Here is a 23,913-nt window from a genome sequence, read left to right as displayed (position 1 = left end):
CGGATAATTTACTTGTAATCTTGAATTTTCAGTAATATACATCAATAAACAATACTTAATGCATAAAAAATAATTTTTAAAAGTTTTTGTCAAATATTTTATAATATAATATAGATAATTTCTTATTTAAGAAATTAAATAAGAATTTACAAGTTTTTTTTTAGATTTTTATTTTAAATTTTTTAAAAACTCTGTTGAAAATATACGAGAAATATTGTGGCTATTTTGCAGTGAATTTAGAAAAGAATTGGTTATTTTAATGATTACTCCATTATTTTATCATTTATATTAAATAATGATGAGTAATAAATAACGATTAAAAATAACTTCGTAGGAACACCTTAAAACCCTCCTCCTTCACAGAGATGCCGCTATCTGCAACCTCTCTTTCAGCTCACACAGGCTCATCCATGGCGGTAATGGTGAAGGCATTTGCTTTACTTCTCTCCATCTCATTACTCTTCATCTTACCTTCACATTCACAGCAACTTACCACCACTTTCTACCAGAAAACATGCCCCAGATTTGAACAGATAATGCAGGACACCACCACCAACAAGCAGATCGCCTCACCCACCACCGCTGGCGCTGCTCTTCGCCTCTTCTTCCACGACTGCCTCGTGGAAGGCTGCGACGGCTCCATCCTCATCTCCTCCACTCCCTTCAACAAAGCCGAGCGTGACGCCGACATCAACCTCTCACTTCCCGGAGACGGATTCGACGTCGTCGTCCGTGCTAAAACCGCCCTGGAACTCGCCTGCCCAGGAGTTGTCTCGTGTGCTGACATCCTCGCCGTCGCCACGCGCAACCTTGTGACGATGATGGGTGGGCCCTTCTACGCCGTGAAACTCGGCCGGAGAGACGGATTAGTGTCTAGAGCTTCACGCGCTCAATACATTCTTCCCAAACCCACCATGTCCATGAATCAAATCATCAAGATCTTCACCTACAGAGGGTTTTCAATCCAGGAAATGGTGGCGTTAACTGGTGCCCACACGATTGGGTTCTCTCATTGCAGTGAAATTAGCTCAGATATTTACAATTACAGCAGAACATCAGCGTTCGATCCGTCTTACAATCCGAGGTACGCACAGGGACTGAGAAATGCGTGTGCCGATTACCGGAAAAACCCATCGTTGTCGGTGTTTAACGACATAATGACCCCACGGGATTTCGATAACTCGTACTACAAGAACTTGCCAAAGGGATTGGGGGTTTTGAGATCCGATAGGGCGTTAACAATGGATGCAAGAACGAGGCCGTTTGTGGAGTTATACGCTAGAGATCAGAAGGCGTTCTTTGAGGCATTTGGTCGAGCAATTGAGAAGCTGAGTTTATACGGTGTGAAGAGTGGTCGGAGAGGTGAGATCCGGCGCCGGTGTGACTCGTTCAACTAAATCAGATTCAGTAATTCTTTTGGGTTTTGTTTTTTCTTTCTATTTTTGGAACGATATAATTTGTATACTGAGTTTTCTGCCATAATCAATTAACAGAGTTTCTTCATTACCATTCGTGTTCCGTTGATGTCCTTTGAAGCCATTAAATTCAACGATGAGCTCTCTTCATGGAAGTTGACTTTGGGACTACCAACGTCAACGACCTTTAATCATGAACTCAATAGGACATGTTTAATCATCTCTGCTCAAAATGCATATTTATTTATTTATTTTCTTTCTCATCGATATTAACATTCAAATTTACTTTTTACATTTTTAGTATATAATTTAACTCAATTTTAACATAAAAATGAAATCATATTTTCACATTTCTAAATGAAATCATATTTTCACATTTCCAAAATGTCTCGTAACATAATAACATGCATTTTCTAAACAGTTTATTAAACCAAGTACAAAAAAATGCAGTAATACCAAAATAATCTCTAGATATGACACACTTATGATTTAGTTATCAAAATGTCTAAAATCTTTTAGACGGGCATTTCTCAAGTTTTATAAACCATTATACAAAAATGTAAACATTATCAAATAATGACCACATTTGATAAATATCAAGGAAAACATTTCAATACTTCAAAATAAACATTTGATTTTGGCATGTATATAGTTTTCATAAAGCAACTTGAATTCATCTTGCTAGATCTAGGCTAAATCTAGGTTTTACCTTAATCTTGAGCTTTCTTTAATGAATACTTTAGATCCACCAATATCCATTACTAGAACCTTATCTACGTCATAACAAACCTAAAATACACCAAGAGTAACTCCCAAAATCAGATCCCTATATTGAATTTCGGATACATAAATGATAAAATCGTTTTTGATTGGACCAAATATGAGCCTCCTATAGAAGATGAAAGAAGATAGACAAGAAATCAAAGACAAATAGAAGAAAAGAATTTTTCGAGACAGGAAACGGCATCTATCTAATGAATTCATGGTATAAATGAAAGAAAAAAGGGAACGAGATCGCAATGAGATTTTCATCTCAAAAAGGGGATATGGCGAAATTGGTACATGCTCCCACCCCGTCTCCGAAAAAATTAGTCCCCGCATCCGACCCAAAAATTTCAGTTTTCAATTTTCATCGTCGATTTCAGTTTCTTTTGGACATCCCAACTGGGAAAGGAGTCAGTGTTGTGGGTGAAGCGTCCAGTCACGAGTTGGGATCACCCATTTCCAAAAATCATATGCAATTCATTAGACAGTAGCATATATGATGGCAGAATAACAACAATCTTGAACCCTAACCCTAAAAACTTCATCTTTTGTGGGTCAAAATGATAACTCGATTACTTTGGAAGACAACACCAAATGCAAATAAGAAACATCAGCAGGATACCTCAACTATTCAAGAAAACAAATTTAAATCGAATATTTAGTTGGCATCTTCATCCTCAAAGCTTAAATTCAATGCCTGCAACTTAAATCCAGAACTTTGTATGATCTCAACCAGATTAGAAGCCACTCCAGTAGCTTGCACCGTCGTTTGCTTCTTTAACTAAAACAAAAACATGATAATCTCTCATTCTTTTGCTCTGTGAAATAATCCTTTAAACAAGTCTAGTATATCCCATCCAGAGGTGAGGGTAAGATGTACGCAAATCTGATCTCTACCTCAAATAGTAGAGCGGTAGTTATTGAGGCGTTTGTAGTATGTCAATGGCGGATTTTTTTTAATGATTTTAGGAGGATTTTTCAAAACTAAATCAATTGAAAAGGACCATGGTTCAAGCACAGGTATGTCGCTTATCACATAAAGAAAAATGAGCTCACCTCGACGCTTGCAATACCCTCGTGAACTTGGACTCTTAAGCTTGAGATGCCCTCTGTCTCCTGAAGGAACAAGGGAATGCACATATGAATAACATCAGAGGTTGGTTGCATTAATTTATACCATCTTAAACAAACCCTACTTGCTGGTGATGATGACGTAATTCATGGAACTAGTTCATTGGTCCTGGTCTCATATTTTTTCAGAGACACTTTAAGGTCGGTGATGGTAACGTAGGATCCGCACGGCCACCACTATAAGAACCTTACACATATATACATACTTGAAAATCCACTTTACTTGTTCGTTCCTAGCCATACTTGAGGCTTGAGCAATAGTGGAGCTGTGATTGAGCAAAATCTATAACTACTGTACTTTTCTCATTTGTGTTGGGGTGCATGCAACCTTGAGGGGGGAAGCTCAACCGGCAAACAGAGCCTAGGCCTTGGGGTACCTCCCCATAGGTCGCCATCTCCTTAGGACCACTAGGGATGTTATCTTCAGGGCCCATGAGATTAATCGAAGCTCATGCAGCCTTAGGGGTTAGTTCAACCAGCAAATTCCTCCCCATAAATTTTCAGTTCGGGGGGGGGGGGGGGGCACTAAGGATTTTTCCTAGTTGTTATCTTCAGTGCTCATGATATTGATGGAGCCGTGTGCAACCTCGAGGGCCGGTTCAACCAGAAAATAAAGATTGGGCCTTGGGGCTCCTCCCCTTAGATCGTCAGTTCAGATCACCACAGGGCCATAAAGATTTGTCCTATCTGTTATCATCAGGGACCAAGAGACTAATCAAAGGGTGTGTTGTAACCTTGAGGGCCAGTTCAACCGGAAAATAAAGACTAGGCCTTAGGGCTCCTCCCCATAGATCATCAGTTGGAGTCTTCTCAGGGCCACTAGGGATTCAAGGCCCATGAGATTAATCGAGGCACGTGCAACCTTGAGGGCCAGTTTAAATGGCAAATACAGGCTAGGCCTTGGGTTTCCTCCCCATAGATCGCCAATTCGAGTCTCCTCAAGGTCACCAGGAATTTTTCCTGGTTGTTAACTTCAGATCCATGAGATTAATCAAGGCACGTGCAACCTTGAGGACCAGTTCAACCAGCAAAAAAAAACCTGGGCCTTGGGCTCCTCCATTGATCGCCATTTCAAGTTTCCTAAGGGCCACTAGAGATTTTTCGAGCTATTAACTTCAGGGCCCATGAGGTGCACACAAGCTGGTACCCATGGTTACTCAAAAATATATGGAATTTTGCATTATCTTTAATGGCTCCAGATCCATCAATCTTCCAATACCTTATATAAAGTGATTGTGGCCCTTTAGTCACGAAACCAAGGGAAAACCCAAAGTCCACTAGGAGCATTGTGACTGCTGCCTATCTATCTATATGAATATGGGTTCAGGTGAGAATGAAAGTTATGGTGAGAAGGGTAAGAAGGGATCTTCACCCTTAGATCAATCCTAATTGAAGAGAAACACTACATTAAGTGTAATGAGATACACCGGATCAATTCCCTTCTAAAGCACAATTCATCGGTTGGTTTGAGATTAAAAGTGATAAGGGTCCAAATCCCTTCTTAAACTTCTCACCTTAACTCCTATTCTCATACAATTCTTCATCTATATATATATATACACACACACATAGGTTCATTAACAGGACAAGTTTTGTTGCAGTCAAGTATGAGATCATAAAATGAAATATCAAGTACGACCATAGACGAGGACCAAGCGAGATACACTAATCAGAGGGAACCGTTACCAGCATATTGTCGTTGAGATATAAAATTTATCCACCCACATACTACAAAAGATTGCAGCACTTGGTATATTAAATTAAAGTTGGAGATAAGTAGCATTTACCTCTAAAGCACTTGTCACTGAAGGAATAGCTCCTTCACTCATTGTTCCCTCAGCCTCCATATAAAAACAAAAGGATCAAAGATTTGTTACAAAGCAAATTGGATAACATTACAAGGAACTTTTTAGCTATATGCTGTTATGAATCCAGAATCTTGAAGAGTGAAATGCTGTTACATGAAACACGTTCATGGGAATGTGTTCAATTGCAATTGGATTTCAGTATACAGCAATTCAAAGATTTATTGGACAGCTTCAAACTTCCATAAAAGATGTGTGTTTTTGTTCTTTGAATATTGAACCGAAATCAAACAGTTGGCAGGCATTCATCAGCCGATCAGTAAAGACATAACTTTTACAAACAAAAACAGGGGGAATGGAAGAGATGAATACCTGAAAGAACATGGTGAGGATATCGGAAGGGGAAACAGGAACAGAAACTGTGGGCTCGATGTCTCCTTGGTTGGTAACGGTGTCTTGTTCTATTACAGATTCTTCTCCAGCTACAGACCTTATCTTGTTGAAATTGGACGAATTTTTGTTGGATATGAATGAATTACAGTAAGAATTGGGAATGGTAAGGGTCAATCCAAGTCGAACGGGCAAATAAGAGGAGAAAGTGGTGGTAGAAATAGAAGCAGGCAAAAGAGTTGTAGGGTTTTTATGGGGGTTAAAAGGTTTGCAACAAGAGATGGAGGAAGATGCAAAAATAGTGGCCATTTCTGCTTCTTTTCTTCAAGAGAGAGAGAGATTCGGTAGAGAAGAGGACCTGAGTTTATATCACCCTATCCATCCCACCAAGCAGAAACAAGAGTTATCATCAAGCGAACTTGTACTACAGGGTACAACTAAAGTTCCTCATGGTACAACAACCTGACGGATTTTAAATAAGTAAATATATAGAAAAAGATACCATCATACGAAAACAATAACTATTAAGAGAATCAAAAAACTGTCGAATCAAATGTGATTTACCAATAAAATCGTAAGTGATTCACGTAATTTTGGTCATGATCTGAGGTAGTGGGTCACGTCACCCGCACACCCTTCCTTACGTTGATCATTAATGTAAATTCGCAATTGATTTGCACGTGATTTGATCGCTTTCGTGTTCTTTTATTTGGTTATTGTTTTTGTTTAAACCTGATTCTCTCTCTATATTTATAAACCTAAACATTTCGATTTTACACACGACCATTATACTTACAAAAATAACGACACTGGTTTCTCGTATTCTTCAGAATATTTGGCAAGGGACTTGAAACATGTGATTACATTCACACGAGTCATGACCCATAAATAATGAAAACTATGACATCTCTAACAGCTACATTGAAATAGAAAATTTTAAAGGTTTTGAATAGTTACTGGAGATACTCTAAGTAAACGTTTGTTTAATGGAGTCAAAACCATTACAGATGTTCTTTTTTCTTTGCGTATACATGAATGGCCAAACAAGCTTCAAGTGTATCTCGACTAATTCCATAAAAGTTAGGACTATAAAGAAAACCGCCAAAACTGAGCGAGCCATGAAAAAGATGGCCTTCATTTGCCCATCAAGTCAACCTCAAGGTTGATTGCTTTTATTCTTGATCCCTTAAGCTTCATCTTTTTTGCAAAACAACCTTTCTACGTCTTTGTACATCTCATCCTCCCAACACCTACATCGACACACGTGTGATGTGTGATAAAAACTCAAGTATAATGATTAAATAATTCATTCACTCATGAATTCCAATCTTAAACTAGCCCCACCTTGATCTACATTACAATGGTGCATTTTACAAAAAGTCAAAAGTGTTCAAGGGAGTCATATGGTAGTTAAATTAACACAACAGCTTCTACAAGTTATGGTACATTAATTGATGATGCTGCTGCATTAATACTCCTTAACCCTCACTGATGAACAAAAATAGAGCTGCATGTTTCCCCATTTTCAACTATCTCCTCTCAACTTCCTCTTGAACCTCACCAACTGCAAATATATCATATTTATGAACCAACCAATAAAATACCAAACCATAAACAAAAAACAAAAATAATAACCCATTCTTACTCTGAAGATGTATTCCCAGATTTGCTTGAGCATCAGCTTCGGTATTGAACTCCTTTCAAATATCAAAACGAAAAAGAATCCAAAAATTAGAAACACGTTGACAAATGTAGGAGCGTCTTTAGATATCATTTCCTAATTTTTGCCTTGTTCTTTATGTATACATCAAGGTGACGGTATTTTCAAAACTTTGGTCATAATTGCATATGGATGAAGCAATATTTGTGACTGCAACAAGTACAGTGTAAGGAAACTGCATAAACTTGTTAAGGTTTAGAGAACAGCTATAATACACCGCTTCCAAAGGAATAATTCGAATGCTAACATACCCTTTCAACATGACAAATCTGGAAAGATGCAAACTTATCCTTCAGCTCCTTGGCTACTTTGCACAAGCTGGTCATGTTCTGGGTTTTGGTTTTCCACAGACCATTAACCTGTTTTGTCCAGGTTGTGTTAAGACGTTAATAAGATAAAGGGCACTGAAAAAAGTAGACATATAGCAAGTCCATTGACAGAAAGCAAAATCCTCAAAAGTAAAGCAGTCGATGCAAGAAGTCACTGACTGCCATTAGTTGCAGGATTATTAGAAAAAGAAGACTACTAAAGTCAAAAGAAGAGAAGAGACTAAGCACCACAAGCCAGAGTAGGTTCGGCCTAAGTGGGCCTTAAATGTGTCATACAGTGGTAAATCTCTTTCTTAAGAACTATGTAGGTTACCTTAAATACAACTACCTTATAATCACCCTATTCGTATATACACCCCTTTCTCACAAACTAAACAAGTATTAATGCATTTGCTTGTGTACCGGTTTAAAAAAGCCTTCTTATTTTGCAACTTCAAAGCAATGTTTGTGGTTGAGATACAATTCTACTATTCATTCTTGGTATGGAACCTAGCAAAAGAATGTTACTCGTACAGGTTGTCACCAAATTTCATAAACAGTAGCTCAAGTTTTATATGAAATCTACCAAAACTTTATCTTTTTAGTCCCAAGCTTGATGAAGTGGTTATGGCTTGCCCAACATAAACTAGAGATGCTGAGCACAAATCTCGCACTTGTATATTGCTTAATGCATTACTAGGTGTGCATCAAGGGGCAAGAGGCAAACGTTTCGCCCCTTGCATATGTTCTGGATCATGCATACATACATGTATAGATATAGGTACACACACACAAATAAAAGAGGTAACATTTAATAATAACTAGTGATTTGCATATCAAAAAAATAAAAGATTTCTTTAACTTACATATTATGTGTGTATACTAAATGTGTTTTAGCTATCACTACTTAGGGGCGCTTGGTCAGTTTCAGGGAATGAAAATGGGAATGAGCCGGCACCATTAATGATTTATATTTTCGTTACCTTCCTCTCTTTCCCCCAAGCACCCCCTTAATGTACTTCCTCCATCTAAAAGTAACTGCAGCATTGACCACACACATAATTTTTAGAAACCTATGAAAGTGCTTTAGTATCAATCAAATGTAAAGTTACTACTTATTAATAATAAAATAGAGAATCTTGTGACCAAAACCCTTATCCAATATTTTGTAATAATTGCTATGGCAAATAGCTATATATAAATTCAAAGTTTGCCAAAAATGAAAAATATTGCAATTAATATGAGACTCCCAAAATGGATATTGTTGCAATCTTTTAGGACAAATGAAATAGTATAATGGTTATGAAGTAACCAACTGTTCATCTCATTAGTGACTTGACTTATAAACACTTGCATTCATCTAAAGCAATGATAATATTGATTATGCCTGTTACTTTATTTAAAGCTCCCTGCTCAGAGACTACTTGTGATCTTTGACTTGTTGATTTCCAGGTGATGTATGAACTATCAAAACTACATGTGGAGCATTTTTATATGTGTTTTACCTCTCTGATGTCCTAGTAGTGTTTTATCGTTAAAACATATTTTGAAATAAATGAGACAAGATAGAAATGAACTCGGCACAAATTTCAAAGAGGAACAAAGCAAGACTACCGCAGTTTTACCAAACATATAATAACATGGTGGATAGTTACTGTATGCATATGGAGAAACTCCAGAAATATAGGAAAAACCAATGCCATATGGGTACAATAAGGAATCTGTGGAACCCTGCGGTGAAGCTCCAAAAGGCAGCATATGGATATCATATGCATGAGGTGATCCCTCAAAATTCCAGCATGACATCCTATTTCTCACCATTCATAGCCCATTCTTTTCTTGTCCTTTGTGGTTAAGGTACTTATTATTTTTTGAAAAACCTCATATTCGCCTTATCTCTTACTAGATAAGAGGTTAGACTTGTAAGACTTTTTTTGCGATAAGATCTTAAAATCTCTTACCGTCCTCTTATTAGATAAGAGGTAAACTCGTTAACCTCTTAGCGTCCTCTTATTTCCCTAAAACAAAAACAAAAACAAAAAATTTGGAACCCTAAAAAACAAGTGGTAAACCCTGCTCTCTCTTCCCTTCTCACCACGGGCAGAAATAGTTATCCAAAATCCATCATATCTTTCACTAAAGAGAGACCGATATGACCTTTGTCGCCAGCCATTCGACTGAAGAACCACCGACAAGAATCCAGAGATCAAGCTCGCCAATTCATTTGCAATTTTTAAATAATAAATAAAATTGCTTTGTTGTGGTGTTGTGATGAAAAAAGAAGCCAAAAGCAGGTGGTGATGGGAACCATTCGGTGAACAGAGTGCCGGCAGTGAGCAGGCAGCAGCTCCTAAGGACTATCATGACAGATAACAAACTCGAGCTTTACGACTTGTACCATGACAATAGAACATTTGAGACTTGAGAACATCCAAGATGTACAAGTTTCAATAGCACAAAACTTAGTACTCTTAGAAAATACCAACTCTTTTTGTTCTTATCTTCAAATAATAAAATACGATTTGTAACACCCGGGATTTATGATGTAACTGACTAGATTATGTTCCGTCTTAATCAAGGTTACGCTCGTTATTTAAGTTCGTATATCTAGTTTCTATGTTGGTGGATTAAGCCTTGAGAATTAGACCTTGAATTGGGCTTGAATGTGACATCTTAAGCTTTTGCATGGGTTCCGCGACCCTTATGCCGTGACCCTTGCGTCGCATGGCAGGGTCGCATTTTATGTACCGTAAGTGGGAGTTTTGGGACAAGGCCACCGTTGCATGTTCAGTACCATAAATATAGTCAGAAAAGCGGACAATCCTAGCGTCGCATGGCAAGGTCACATAATGCCTGTAGGTGATAAATCGGGATTTTCAACTTAGACTTCATTTATTCATTCACCAACTTTTTTTCTCTCTACATTTACTCCCTCTTAGTGAAACCCTAAGTCCACACTAAAAGAGCATTGAAGGCACATTAAAGTGGCATTAATCATCAAGCTTGTAGTGTTAGAGCTCAAGATCTCACCACCATTTCTAGGGTTTTCTCGGTTTTTAGGTTTTTACCAAAACCAAGCAATGTGAGTTCATCCTAACTTTATTTAAACCTTATAGACGTCAAAATGCTTCATTTTCGTCTCCTAAAAAATTCTTCATGATGTATTTTACATAATCTTGAACTTTGACCAATTTTGGGTATTTGGAAGATATGGGGGTCTTATACCCTTTTTGCTCGAAAACGTCAAATATTCAAGTGTGTCCTATAAAAGTGTGTTTTAGGTACATAAATGTAATTGTGGAATTTGAACTCCATGATTTATGATTATACTTGATTTTGACATTGTTGAAGGATATTTCATCGAAAATGGTTAACTTGGAAAAGACGCATTATTACTTGTGAAGCAAAGCCATTCTTGAAGCTTGTGAACTTTTGGGAAAAAAATTGATGAATGTGATATTTTGTCGAGGAAAGAAAATAGTTTTACTTGGAGTTATGATACCTTGGGGTAAATCTTGTGTCAAATGACTTTATGACGACACTTGAATAATGAAAGTTAAGAACTATATGTGTGATTATGGTTGGTCACTTTTAAGTTGTGACAAGTATTAGGTTGTGATGCAAATGAATCCACAAGGATAGGAGTCAGTTTGTATTTAAAAGGGATGGTCTTCCCATTTGCAACTAGAAATAGGCATTGGACCATCGGGGGCATTTGATATGGACTCTTGGAATCAAATACTAGCCATTGACCACATGGTGTAATTTCTAGCGGATGAGTATAATTCGGATCATCGGGAGCCTTGAACTATAAATCATGGTTGGTTGAACTCATTGGCCATTGATCTTTAGTGTGAACTGTGGTCCGCCACTACCCATGAAAATCGGGACTCCCCCGTCACAGTAAGATGTGTTTTGGACCTTATGGTCTTTATTTGGAATACATGAACTTGGGTTTTAATATCAAGCTTATAAACTTTTATTGTTTTGGTTATTTGCATTACTTCTAATTGTTTGGACTCACTAGGCGTCAAACGTAACACTTTTTCTTAAATGACATGTATATCGGGTTCACTTAGCAGTGGGACTCCGAAGTCTTGTGCAGAGTGTTTGGATGCCGATAGAGGGAATTTTGTGATTGATAGCTTTTGGTCAGTTTGGCATTATATATTGACATGATTTTTTTGGAGAAGACAGTGACACCAGTTTATAATCTAAACTTAGAATAGTTTACATTAGTAGGTTGTTGTTTATCCTCTTTATTTTTGGGGTTGTAAACGCTATACTATTTCCCCTTTGGGTGATTTATATTTATAGGCTTCATTTCTATATCGACTTTTGGTCTAAATTTACTCCTATTTTTAGGGGTGTTACACTATTTTTGATAAATTTTAATTAGCATTTATGTTTGTTTGTAATAATAGTTTCTTAATAACATTAACTTTGATTTTGCTTACACATTCAGACATTTATCGTTTTACAAAAACAGTCTTATTGATTCTACTTTCAGACTTCAACACCACCTCTTATAAACAAGAGATGATATAAGACTTTAGACTTACGTACCTCTTGAAAAACAAACTACGCCTAATGGTTAGCAAAATCATTATTTTTGACACTCAAGTCATTGGACTCAATAGCCAAATTTTCATCGGAGTCTCAACCCCTACTAAACATTTCTCAAAGAGTGAACCTTGCGCATAGAAGTTACAACTTTAATGGTTAGCAACAGGAAACAATCACATATTTCTTTTACTAGCTTGATTTTACTTGTATTTTCTACACACTTCTAATCTAAGTAAAAGATGATAGAAATTCTTTAGACTCTATGATGCACCTATATCCCCAATTTTAGAATTTATGAACCCTCAAGTCCATAAATCATTAACAGCACCATTTGGGCAGTCTATGGAACTCTTTTAAGATTAGCACATGTCAGCATCTTTTCAAATACTTGTATGACCTTCAAGAGAGTCAAGGTTAATTCACAACTTCACAAAGATCAAATAGAACCACCTTTAATTTGTAGTGAGGAGATTTGCAATGCCTTACAGAAGGGGGATAACAATAGAGAATATATTCTTCTAGATTTTGCAAACTTGGACTTTTTTTACTTGATAGCAGCTATTAGAAATACGAAATTCATAACAGCCAAGGAAAAATAGTGCCACCCACAAAATAAAAAGAATACCTGCATACAAACAAGCTTGGAGTCTCCTTGCACACGGATATGCCTAAATCCTCTCTCAAGGGCGTATCTCAGTCCTAGAATGACAGCCCGGTATTCAGCAGCGTTGTTTGTTGCAACGCCGAGACCTTCTCGCAGACGGTAAACCTACAAGACTTCAAGATCAGAGAGCTAAATACTGCAAAATATACTACATAAAGAGCTGTGTGGTGTTTTGAGAGCGTACAAGACTTCCATCTATTGCACGCAACACAGCCCCGGCACCAGCTGGCCCAGGGTTTCCCTTTGCTGCACCATCAAACTCAAGAATACAGGAGCACTGTAATTAGAGTAGAAAATGATCATCTAGTGTCAGCCAACCATGAGGAAACAATAAAAACAGGCAAGTAATATGGTAAATGTATTCTCACTTCTCCCATTAATAACTGCTGGTCTCTGACTTCTTTAGATTTTAGATGTATATTTAACGATAGACATCTTGGCAATGATGCATGCAAATATAATCCCACACATGTATCACAGTTGTGTGATTCCTAACCAATAGATTCTGCAGCATCCATAATGCCAATGGCATACAAGGTGGGGGGGGGGGGGGGGGGGGGGGTTGAATCATTATTATGGACCGCATTTCATTTACATTAACATGGTCAATCATTAAACTCATGATCTGCCATAACTCTTGGAACAAAGGGAAGGTGATATTATGGCAACAGAACCCCATACCCCAAAGAAAACCCCAAGTACAAACAACAATCAGTTTTCAAAATCTGACTCAATTTTGTGCAGTCAATGAAATCTAAGCAGGAATAAGTGGCCTGTCACCTATGTCATTAAAACCTTTTCAGTAAAACAAGATAATTACTCTAAAGATTAAATTATTAAAACCTCACACAATAAGCAGAAACCGGTAGAGTCTCCATAAAGCTTTCAATCTCAGGTAGCTTTCTCTGAGGACCTTCTGAAAAAGAAGTTGATCCAACTTTTTTCTGTAGAAAGATACATAAACAAAATACATTTCAGAATCAGTAATGCTGGGTGAAAATAACTGTAGATTGTGAGCAATTTTTCTACGCAAATGCAAGCTATGAAAGAGAACACATTGTACAGGCAAGGACATATACCATCATCCTCCAGCCATGACCCCAAAAAAGATTCTTGTGCAACAGATCATATCAAAGCAGTGACTCCATCAAATCAATTGTTTAATTTCACTTAAAGAAACACCAAATAAATCAAGAACTGAAGGATTGCTGTTTGTAAATTCGACATGTCCAAGCAATGAGGAGACATGATTGTACCAAAAACAAAGCATTAAGAAGTAAGGATAGACCAACTTAACAGGGTTAAGTAGCCCACAGGGGGTATTAAATTGGAGATTGATGCATGAATGCACATGTGTTGCACTGTTGCTGAGACCATTAGGTTGTCACGGCTTTTCTTGCAGACGTCCACAGGTTTGGGATGTAGTTTATGTGAGTTGAGTTGCTCCTTGAAGCACATGAGATCTTTCAGATTATAGATGTCTACAATTAAACTACATAACTAATAGCAGAAAGCCAGAAGTGGTCATCGTAATGAAGAAAGATGTAGAAACTTTTCTACTTTGACTAATATTTCTTGTAAGCATGATTATATAATGCCTATTATATATCAAATACATCAGACCAGAAAAATGTACATAAACCATGACGTTCATAATAATGATTTGTTTCTTCACCATATTTTGGAATGACTGGGCCAAGCCTACACCTCCTCAGTGACCCACTAAAACAATTTGGCTATTTCTGGTTGACATTCATCTTTATAAATCAAACATATATCCAAAAGAAAGAAAAAGTTCCAAATAAATTATAGTAATAAAGAAAATGCAAACCATTACAACTTTGACTAAGCATTACCTTTATCCTATTATCAGCAGGATTCTTAGTGCCAGCCTTATCCTTAACAGAAGGTGGTTGCTGAAACAATATGAAAATTATACAATGTCTTAAAATAATAATCATTACTGCAAATACAAAAGTTATACAGTACAAATGCCATAAAAGAGTAACAAAACAGCTTGCAAATACTTTAAGGCTGGTGTTCGTCCTCCCTGGACGATTATCTGATCACAAGACCAGCCTTCACTATCTTCATGTAGACATGTGAGATTTCTTATCTTATTTCCATCCAAACTTCAAGAATGGAGTATCAAGGTTGAGAGTCTCTGGTCCCACAAACCCTATACAAGTGATGTTTGGTTAGCTTAAGTTCATGAAAAGTGCCCTCAAAGATTTTAATTCTAGGGTGGGTAGACTTCATAGTATTGTTTTGCTGACCAGGATGAATCTTGACAATGTTTATGAACTTTTTAATTCTACAAGAAACTATCTAAGCATTTGTCTCAAAAAAGGTTCATGGTAAACTATCGGCAAGCTTCATCTCAAGAAGGAACTCTCATGTGCCAAAAGAGCCCATGTTTTTTTTCATAGCGCAAAAAAGATCCTTTCAGCAAACGTAAGGCCAATTATACAGGAGCAAGGTTCTTTCCATAAGTAATGGTGAGGGTCAACCGATGGAGGGGATGGATAGAGCCAGCAATGTTGCTATAAGTTACTTGATGTACTTGTTTGGTTCCCGTCGTTTAGATATGTAAAATTTAGTTTTCAGCATCTAGACCTAAATTATGCATTTCATCTTTCTCAAGATACTTCATTCGCATAAGTCATAGCCAGTGTATCCTCACTAGATTTCTTCCCAAGGGTATTCTTTTTAAGAGTTTTGCAAACTGGCCAGCAGTCTAGCACTTGTGTTGCTAAAGCCTTTGATGGCTTCTGCGTAACAAAATTTGAAATGAAATCCTCACTCATCATTGGAATTTGGTTCCTTTTAACGATAATTCAGAACGCTCTTATTAGAGACAAATTTTGAAAGTGGCTCCTCCCAGTGGTTGTTCCTCCATCTGTTTAAAAATTAATAACTTGATAATATTATTAATTTGTATCACTCTAAAAAATGGTGAAGGTGGGAACTTGGAAATTACTGTGTAACTTGATCCATGGTTGAATACAGACCCACGATTGATAATACTAACTGTTGCATGACTGATTTTCCTGGTGACATCACCGTGGGTAATTATTGCCACCTCCACACATCTTGTCATTTGCCTCCTCTTATAACACACTGTTTTATCTGCATCACACCCCATGCAGCAAAGATTCCCTTATTTGGAACAAATGCAAAGATGAGGTCAACACTAGGGCTGTAAACGAACCGAACAAACACGAACAGAGGCTTGTCCATCTTCATTTGTTTAACTTAACCGAACAAATGAATGAACATGAACGGTAAACAAACGAAAATCTTTGTGTTCGTGTTCGTTCGTTTAGAAATCAGGTGTGTTCCTGTTCGTTTATATTCGTTCGTTAACATGCTAAACGAACATAAATGAACGGACTAAACGAACATAAACAAACAGGTCTAAATGAACGTAAATGAACAGGCCTAAACAAACTAAATAAATAAAAGATTATATATTAAATTTAATATATAAACGAACATAAATAAACGAACGAGACTCTTGTTCATGTTCGTTCATTTAACTAAACGAACGAAAAAAATTGTTCATGTTTGTTCATTTATTAAACAAACATAAACGAACTTCCCGCCGAACGGTTCGCTGATCATTCGGTTCGTTTACAGCCCTAGTCAACACTAGTTAACTTATGGGACTCCCTCAACATTAATAAACCTAGGGTTCGTTGGTGCTCTTATATTTGGTTCAGAGGTCCTGCACTTGGGTCTGCTTTCATACCTCAAACTTTCATGATACATTTTAGTTACAAGTTGCGAGCACCAACAACAAGGTTGAACTGGTGTATCTTCTTCTATTGGATGACTCCATCGTTGTCCTTGTGCGTGTCATCCTTAAATGTAAATGTGAGTCTAGTGATTTGAAATGGCATACTATATGGTGAGTTTTGTGCAACCTTCATCGTTACAAGCTTGAAAAACTCAGTTACACACAACCTCATATGTATAGGTATAACTAAAAACGTTTAAATAAATGAAGACGTGACGAAAATAAAAAGGTATCAGAAGAATCAAAAAATGTAGTCTAACCTGAAAAGGACATGGAACAAGTTGGCCAAAAAGTTCACCTTGCACATCAGAGGCACCAACAGAATATATTGCATTGTTAAGCCCATGTGAGGCGAGGTATTCCTCAGCAGGCTTAGGCAATCGATAGCCTTTGAACACAGCAACATTGGGACCATATAGCTACAGAATAGTAAGCAATAATAACTAGAATAAGAGGTGTACATAATTTACGAAGTGCATATACAATAATTAGCTTAAGCAACATAAAAGGTATATGCATTACAGATATTATAATTACCTTAGGTGGCATACAAGGCTTATCCGCATATGAACTATAGGTGCATTAATTAGCTTATGCAGCCTATAGAGTTTATGAATGGCATGTAAAATAGTTCAAGCAACATACATGATTCGGTTGCAGATTAACTCGCAGTTTAGTGATTTATGTAGAAGTTATTTTTAGTTGAAGTTTTTGGTTCACATTGCAGAACAGAACTAAACCAACATTAACCTCTATAAAGTTCCATATATGCTGAAGGTGTATATTACTCCCTTCTATCCATAAAAAAGTTGCACTCCTAAATTTGGAATTCAACAAGCTATTAAAGTTGTTGCAAGTTCTACAAGGTTTAAACAAAAGGTTGATTACTAGGGTGAACCATACAACACAACTATGAATAGAACAATATTATTTACCCAAAGATAACTACAAATAAATAGAATGGTATTGGTTTTTCAGTTTTCATGGAAAAATATGCTGGATCTCCACTTGTACACACTGATTAGTATCAATTATCACATATTTCAACAAGATAAATACAGTTTCAAATCTTTTGCACGCCAAATGGACTATATTTGACTTCGAAATTCAATAAAACTATTTTTAAAGAAAGAAGTAACATGTGAAAAGGTAACTAATAGACAGATAGTCGATATTAACATGAGATAAAATCAAATAGATCGAAAGAAGAAGACTAGCATCAATCTCATTATATGTCTTACACTCTTACCAGAGGTTGGAAATCACTAAAATTCTTGTACACACCAACGATGTCCCCCTTCCTCACAACGTAAAACGCATCCTTTTCATCTTCCATTAATGACTCCTAAGATTTAACAATTTGCCCTATCTTGCATCCACTATAGAGTTCCACCTGAAATCATGACCAAACTTGAATTAAAACTGTGACCACGCATACAACATCAGGAAAAGTTACATTTTAAATTCTTAGAAAGATCAAGATCTTCGACCAGTACCCTACTCCTCTTTTTCCGTAATCATTTACATCATCGGAGTAGAAACAAGAATCGGTTTTGGCAGACGATAACTTACATTTTTTTACAAGAATTGGAAAATAAACTGAAAATCAGATGATGTTGCTTTACCTTTTACATCAGATGAGCACGTAATAGCCTTGATGAAGATTGTGGAAGTGAAGCTGAGACGAGATGGAAAGATTAGGGTTTTGGGCTTCTTTGGCGGGAAGGTGATAAATTATGGGAATTGGGATCGGGCGTTTGTCAGTCCCTGTTTGACCGGTCTACCGTCATTTTTATATATGTCGGCCCACAAGCCCATCGTTAAGATATGCTCAACAGGTGATTCCTGTCCCTGGTAGTTGGTTGGTACCTTGTAATTATACATTATATTCTAGGGTTCTGACAAGAATAGCCCATCACTTTTTTAAAATTACGTTTTTAACCTTTAAATTTAAACTTTTAAAAAATTAACCATCAATTACCCTTTTAGCAAAGACCGTTGCGTAAAGGGACCTGTGTGCAAAAAAAAAATTATAACATCGATGTAACAAGCCTTGACCATGCACGACTCGGTGGGCCCCACCATTATGCACGACTCGATGGGCCCCACCATTATGCACTGACCGGTGCGCGATGCGTAAGGGCCCCACCAACCCACAATTTTTTAATTCTTTTTTCTCCTTCGCACATACTATATATTTGGGTTTTTCTATAATTTATCGATATATAGTTACCAATCCAATGTCTACAAAAAAAAATTATCTTCTCCAATTTCTCAAGAATCAATGTCTGTGATTGAGAAAGTTATGGTACGTATTTTTTGTACAGGTTCGTGGCAGTTAGTCAACGACGTGGTAAATTATATTTCAGAAACGTAAAAAATTGTTGTATTGTTGCTGATTCACTTAATATTTCAGGTTTGATCAATTATTTACCCAGAAAATTAAACTTACCTAAATTTCAAAATTGTTTTAAATCAACATATAAAACTCTGTCATCTTGTTCGATTGTCGAGTTATTTGACACCGATGATACGAGACATTTTTTAGGCTATTGGTGTGGATATTTCGTTGCAAGCCCTAAGATTGTATGTTTGTGATCGTGGTGCTGAAATTTGTGAATTAAACTCAAACCAATAGATTGTTTCAACCACTGTGTATAGGCCCGAACACCCTTAATATATACTTCAACTTGTTCCATATGTATCAAACCAATGTAAGTCGGGTTCCAGCCAAAACATGTTTCCACTCATTTCATACTAATCGTTCCAAAGTGAAGAGACAATTAGAGCACTCCATATCATTTTGTACCAAACCCAATATCAATCGTTTCAAATCCCACTTGAAACATATCAATCTCAATATCACCCGTTTCATAGTTGGGTGACATATGAAACTCCATATCATTCATACAACACTCCATATAAGTCATACGAAAATCGTCTGACGTACCAATACCAAGATCTACCATCTGATTATGGCATTCATATTTCTAATATTTATGTTAAAGAACATAAAGCCAGTTTATATGACACTGAAAATACATATGAGAAATATAAGGTTAATCTTGATCCTTATTATGGGTTGTCTCGGGGGATTGTTTGTATCATCCTAATATAGATGAATATCTGAGGCTACAATGAGATAGTATTGATAGCGAATTGGATACAGAAGATAAAGAATGGGTGGAGAAGGAAGATAAAGAAAGTCTTGGTATGAGTAATATTAGTGTTTTCGGTGGGTTATAATTTATTATGGGGCATGTTTCCCCCGTTATCAACGTCAGTCCCTGTTGTGAAGTCTAAATAATCACCCCCCAAATATCAACATTCTAAACGAGTGAAAGTTGAACAATTTTTCAAGAGTAAATAATACTTGAAAGTAGCCATAGGACTGAAATATCTTGAAGAGGGTTACCAGATGAAAACCACTTGCTCCACGCGATAAAGGTTCGAAGCAGTATGTATATTAGAAATAATACGAATGACGAATAAGAGCAACCATAACTAATGGTACGACGTTGTATCATATTCGTACACTTAAGAACTCACATCTATGTTATAAAAGTTTATTTTTGCACACAGGTCCTCTTACGTACCGGTATTTGCTAAAAGGATAACTGATGGTTAATTTTTTAAACTTTTAAATTTAAGGATTTAAAACGTAATTTTAATAAAATGATGAGTTATTCTTGTCAAGAACCCTTATATTCTTCCATATTGTTTTTTTTAATAAAGTATTAAGTGTATATTGAATAGGTTTTTTATAATTTTTCTAAAATATAAATTCAAAAGTTTAAATCTTAAAAAGATTACACTCTAACTCTAATAAATTATTTATTTTAAAGATTTTAACTTATAGTATCATAAACTATAATCCAATATGATTATAAAATAACAATAATTTAATGTTGTTATGGAATTTAATAAAATAATTATTTTTCTCTCCAACATTCAATTTTGAAAAAATCAGTAAACTTTTTCACAATTTATCTATTTTTAGAAAAACATCTAGAGAATCTAACACACCAATACAAAAAATAAAACTTTAATTTTCTATATTTTAGAGAATATGTTGAAGATATGACTGTAAACAAATCGAACGGTCAACGAACCATTCGACATGAAGTTCGTTTATTTAATAAATGAATAAACATGAACAATTTTTTTTGTTCGTTCGGTTAAATGAACGAACATGAACAAGAGTCTCATTCGTTCATTTACTTTCGTTTATATTCGCTCATTTACGTCGTTCGTTTATGCCCGTTTATTAAATTTATCATGTAATCTTTTATTTATCTAGTTTGAATTCAAATAATATTTATTTAAGTTTTAACTTTTTAGATTTTATTTAGATTTAAATTTTATCATCATTTTGTCTTATTTGAAAATTTTACCTTTTCACTTTTCCCCCAAAACCCTAGCCTACAGATAAAACTTTCTACAAATCGTGAAGGATTGAAGAAGGCTGTGAACGTTTATGTTTGTTTAGGCATGTTCGTTTATGTTCGCTCGTTTAACATGTTAACGAACGAACGTAAATGAACACATCTGATTTCTAAACGAACGAACACGAACATAAAAAATTTCGTTCATTTACCGTTCGTTTTCATTCGGTTCGTTTGCAGCCCTAGTTGAAGATGCTCTAAAAGTAAAAATCTTTAAAAACATTTGCATTAAACTTTAACCGCTAAACGTAGAGATGATAATATTAATTATTAAAATATTTATTATATTTAGTAGAATATTATTTTCTCTCTTTTAAACATTTAATTTTAATGTTTTTTATTGATGAAAAAATTAAAATGTTATTTATTTTTATTTTTTACTTTAAATTTGGATATATCCACATTCTCTCTTATTTTCTTTATTTTAACATATATTAAAACATCTGCAATAGCTTCTCTAAAATAGAGAAAATAGAATTTTGAGCCACCCTTTTGTAAACTATCTCCAAAATGGCAAAGTAAGGGAGAGGATTATCTTTTTCTCCAAATATAGAGATAATCTCAAGAATAATTAACAAGTGAGAACACCAATAATAAACTTAAAAAATAAATATTTAGATAGAGAAATAATATCTTAATAGATGAATTAAATAATCAATGATGGAGTCTCCAAAATAAAGAATATGTTGGAGATGAATGTATTTTTTTAGAGATTTTGACTTCTGGTTCTACAGTTTGGAGAAATTTGAGAAATCTGTTGGAGATGCACTTTTAGGATACTCGTTGGAGAAAAAAATCTCCAAAACCATCAAAATCGTTATTTTAACATAGTTGTTGAAGATACTTTTAGATCATCTTTAATAAAAAAAAAATTATAACGATAAATTGAAAAAAATAATAAAGGGTTTGGATGATTTATCAAGGTAAATAACCTTGTCAAAAAAATATTACAACAATTTGTTGGAGATATTAAATTTCGTATATCTAATTGTAAGTTATTCTACGACAATATTAAACATAAGAAAAGACAAATTGTATGAAAATACAACGTACTTTGTATTAGTTTTTAATTTAAGTAACGTACTTTTGAAACATTCATTTTGGTAAATGAGATGTAAACTTTCAAACATTTAAGTATATAGGTAACATGTTTAAATATTAACAAATTACCATATTGACATAGCGAATAACATGACATACAAGTCAATATTATTTGTTGATACAATAAATGATATGGATTTTCTTGTAAAACATTAATTTTGGAATAATTAATATTTTATTTTTATTATATTTTGTAATAATAAAACAAAACTAAAAAAACCCTATTCCACCATGAATGTAACGTTATTTTTCTAATAGTGTAACCACTCCCCGTTTGGTACTCCCCCATCTACACCATAATCTGCAATCCCCAATCTGGTACAAGATATGGACGTAGTCTCCAAAAGGGGTTTGCTTATGGATTTGTAATATCAATTTTGGTGATGATTTTGTAAAACGAGGTATACTTATTGATTTTGCAGAAACTAGTCTTTTGTTGGTTTATTGCAACCTTGCATAAAATCAACCCATTTTGTTATGTCAACAAATTTGGGGTTTTAAGCAGATCTGCAAACCCCGAAGAAATGTGGTTATGGTTTTGATATTTTGGATATAGTGGTGCTGATGAATTATTGAGCCATTTGCTAGAAAATAATGGTGTTTGTGGTGAGAATAGTTGTGAGTTCTTGCCGGAGAAGATGAAGTGACAAGAACAGTTTTAATTAGCGGTGTTATTGGTGAAAATCTTGGTGACAGTAAAGAACTTGTTGGTTTTGGGATGGAAGGCTACATGTGTCAATTTATAATTGGGTATCTAAAATAATCTTGTAAATAATGGATAAAAAGACAAAAACACCCTTACTTTAACGGAATTAAAATTAAAACAATTAGGTCGAGGGACTTAATTCATAACAAAAGTAAAACCACAATGACCTTCGATGTGATTATTTCTTTTCGAGAACCTAATCCATAATTTTCATACAATCAAGGGGACGAAAACTGTAATTTACTCTACGTTTGAAAAATACTTATCGTCATAAAAATCAATGTGTTGACTTATTTGTCATGAAAAAATATTCATATGTCAAAATATCTATCATAATTTCAAACAAAAATTAGAAAAAAACTCTTGATAGAGAAAATACCTTATTAGAAATATTTGGCATCATAAAGAATAAATACCTTTCAAAATATGGTTGGGATTAAAATGCTAGCCTTTCAATGATATTTTGGTATGTAGTTCGGTTGACAAAAGGGTGAAACGATTTTATCCAAATGCAAGACAGTTTATGAGTTCGATCTCGGGTCCCCGTTAGTCTCAGCTGATAAGTAAGCTGAAAAACTTTACTCATATTGGTATTTTTGGAGACGGGTTTCATGTTCGACTGATTATAATTGTCTGTAATCAATCGTTTACCCAGACAATGTGTCAAGTTATGAAACTTCGGCCCACAATGTTTAAATTTTAAAAGGAAACACAATAAGAAACGATTTTTTATCTTATAGTAAAAAAAAGCAAGTGAAAACGACAACATCTGAAAAATTTCATGACAAAAAACATCAAAATCATGTGATATTTTTTTGCTTTTGAAAAGATAAGACAAATATATAATGACATTAGTAAATGAAAACCGAAAACTAGGACCCACCTTTCACATATTTGTCAAACATTTGTAGTCTTTTTCGTCATGTAACTTAATCACCATCAAACCGTATTTAACATTGGATAAAAAAATTAGATCCAGATTTACGCGTCTTTTTCTTTTTTATTGATCATATAAATATGTATTATCGGAGAAAGAATGTGAATTAAATAAATTTAAAAAATATATAAATTAACTGGGACTTAATTTTATTGATGAAT

At 35.2% G+C, this 23,913-nt stretch overlaps 3 protein-coding genes across 5 annotated transcripts; 1 reads left to right on the top strand and 2 right to left on the bottom strand.

The window, feature by feature from the left end:
* Positions 1-403: 403 nt before the first annotated feature.
* LOC112524099 (peroxidase 31-like) lies at positions 404-1,506 on the top strand. Its single transcript, XM_025133751.1, has one exon. It carries the CDS (start codon positions 411-413, stop codon positions 1,395-1,397), a length of 987 nt encoding a protein of 328 aa, XP_024989519.1. The 5' UTR covers positions 404-410; the 3' UTR covers positions 1,398-1,506.
* A 1,134-nt stretch (positions 1,507-2,640) lies between these two features.
* Positions 2,641-5,886, bottom strand: LOC112502885. Its single transcript, XM_025106901.1, has 4 exons — positions 5,489-5,886; positions 5,099-5,152; positions 3,237-3,296; positions 2,641-2,961 (listed from the first exon to the last, which is right to left on the bottom strand). Exons 1-4 carry the CDS (start codon positions 5,813-5,815, stop codon positions 2,839-2,841), a joined length of 564 nt encoding a protein of 187 aa, XP_024962669.1. The 5' UTR covers positions 5,816-5,886; the 3' UTR covers positions 2,641-2,838.
* LOC112502867 lies at positions 5,798-18,319 on the bottom strand. Of its 3 annotated transcripts, none has more exons than XM_025106886.1 (10): positions 18,189-18,319; positions 17,813-17,956; positions 16,824-16,982; positions 14,621-14,680; positions 13,613-13,708; positions 12,949-13,041; positions 12,726-12,869; positions 7,478-7,585; positions 7,152-7,203; positions 5,798-5,880 (listed from the first exon to the last, which is right to left on the bottom strand). In XM_025106886.1, the coding sequence occupies exons 2-10, from the start codon at positions 17,897-17,899 to the stop codon at positions 5,876-5,878; spliced, it is 804 nt and encodes a 267-aa protein (XP_024962654.1). In that variant the 5' UTR covers positions 17,900-17,956; positions 18,189-18,319; the 3' UTR covers positions 5,798-5,875. The 3 variants fall into 3 exon arrangements, with proteins under 3 accessions (XP_024962654.1, XP_024962650.1, XP_024962658.1); XM_025106882.1 differs by lacking the exon at positions 5,798-5,880 and adding an exon at positions 6,779-7,070; XM_025106890.1 differs by lacking the exons at positions 5,798-5,880; positions 16,824-16,982; positions 17,813-17,956; positions 18,189-18,319 and adding exons at positions 6,779-7,070; positions 15,745-16,065.
* Positions 18,320-23,913: the final 5,594 nt, after the last annotated feature.

Source organism: Cynara cardunculus (genome assembly GCF_001531365.2).
Source record: "Cynara cardunculus var. scolymus isolate 2C chromosome LG 1, CcrdV1, whole genome shotgun sequence".
In the NCBI taxonomy this organism is placed as follows: Eukaryota; Viridiplantae; Streptophyta; class Magnoliopsida; order Asterales; family Asteraceae; genus Cynara; species Cynara cardunculus.
The sequence above is the reverse complement of the archived record's forward strand: the minus strand, read 5'-3'. Positions and strand labels throughout refer to the sequence as shown.

Coding starts and splice junctions, on each gene's coding strand:
- LOC112524099 (XM_025133751.1), top strand. CDS start 411: ATGGCGGTAATGGTGAAGGCATTTGCTTTACTTCTCTCCATCTCATTA.
- LOC112502885 (XM_025106901.1), bottom strand. CDS start 5,815: ATGGCCACTATTTTTGCATCTTCCTCCATCTCTTGTTGCAAACCTTTT. Junction 5,153..5,488: donor TCCTCACCATGTTCTTTCAG/GTATTCATCTCT, acceptor TTTTATATGGAG/GCTGAGGGAACAATGAGTGA. Junction 2,962..3,236: donor AGGGTATTGCAAGCGTCGAG/GTGAGCTCATTT, acceptor TTTTTGTTTTAG/TTAAAGAAGCAAACGACGGT.
- LOC112502867 (XM_025106882.1), bottom strand. CDS start 17,899: ATGGAAGATGAAAAGGATGCGTTTTACGTTGTGAGGAAGGGGGACATC. Junction 14,681..16,823: donor TTGTTCCATGTCCTTTTCAG/GTTAGACTACAT, acceptor ATATTGTTTCAG/CAACCACCTTCTGTTAAGGA. Junction 7,586..12,725: donor CCAAGCTTGTTTGTATGCAG/GTATTCTTTTTA, acceptor TGGACAAAACAG/GTTAATGGTCTGTGGAAAAC.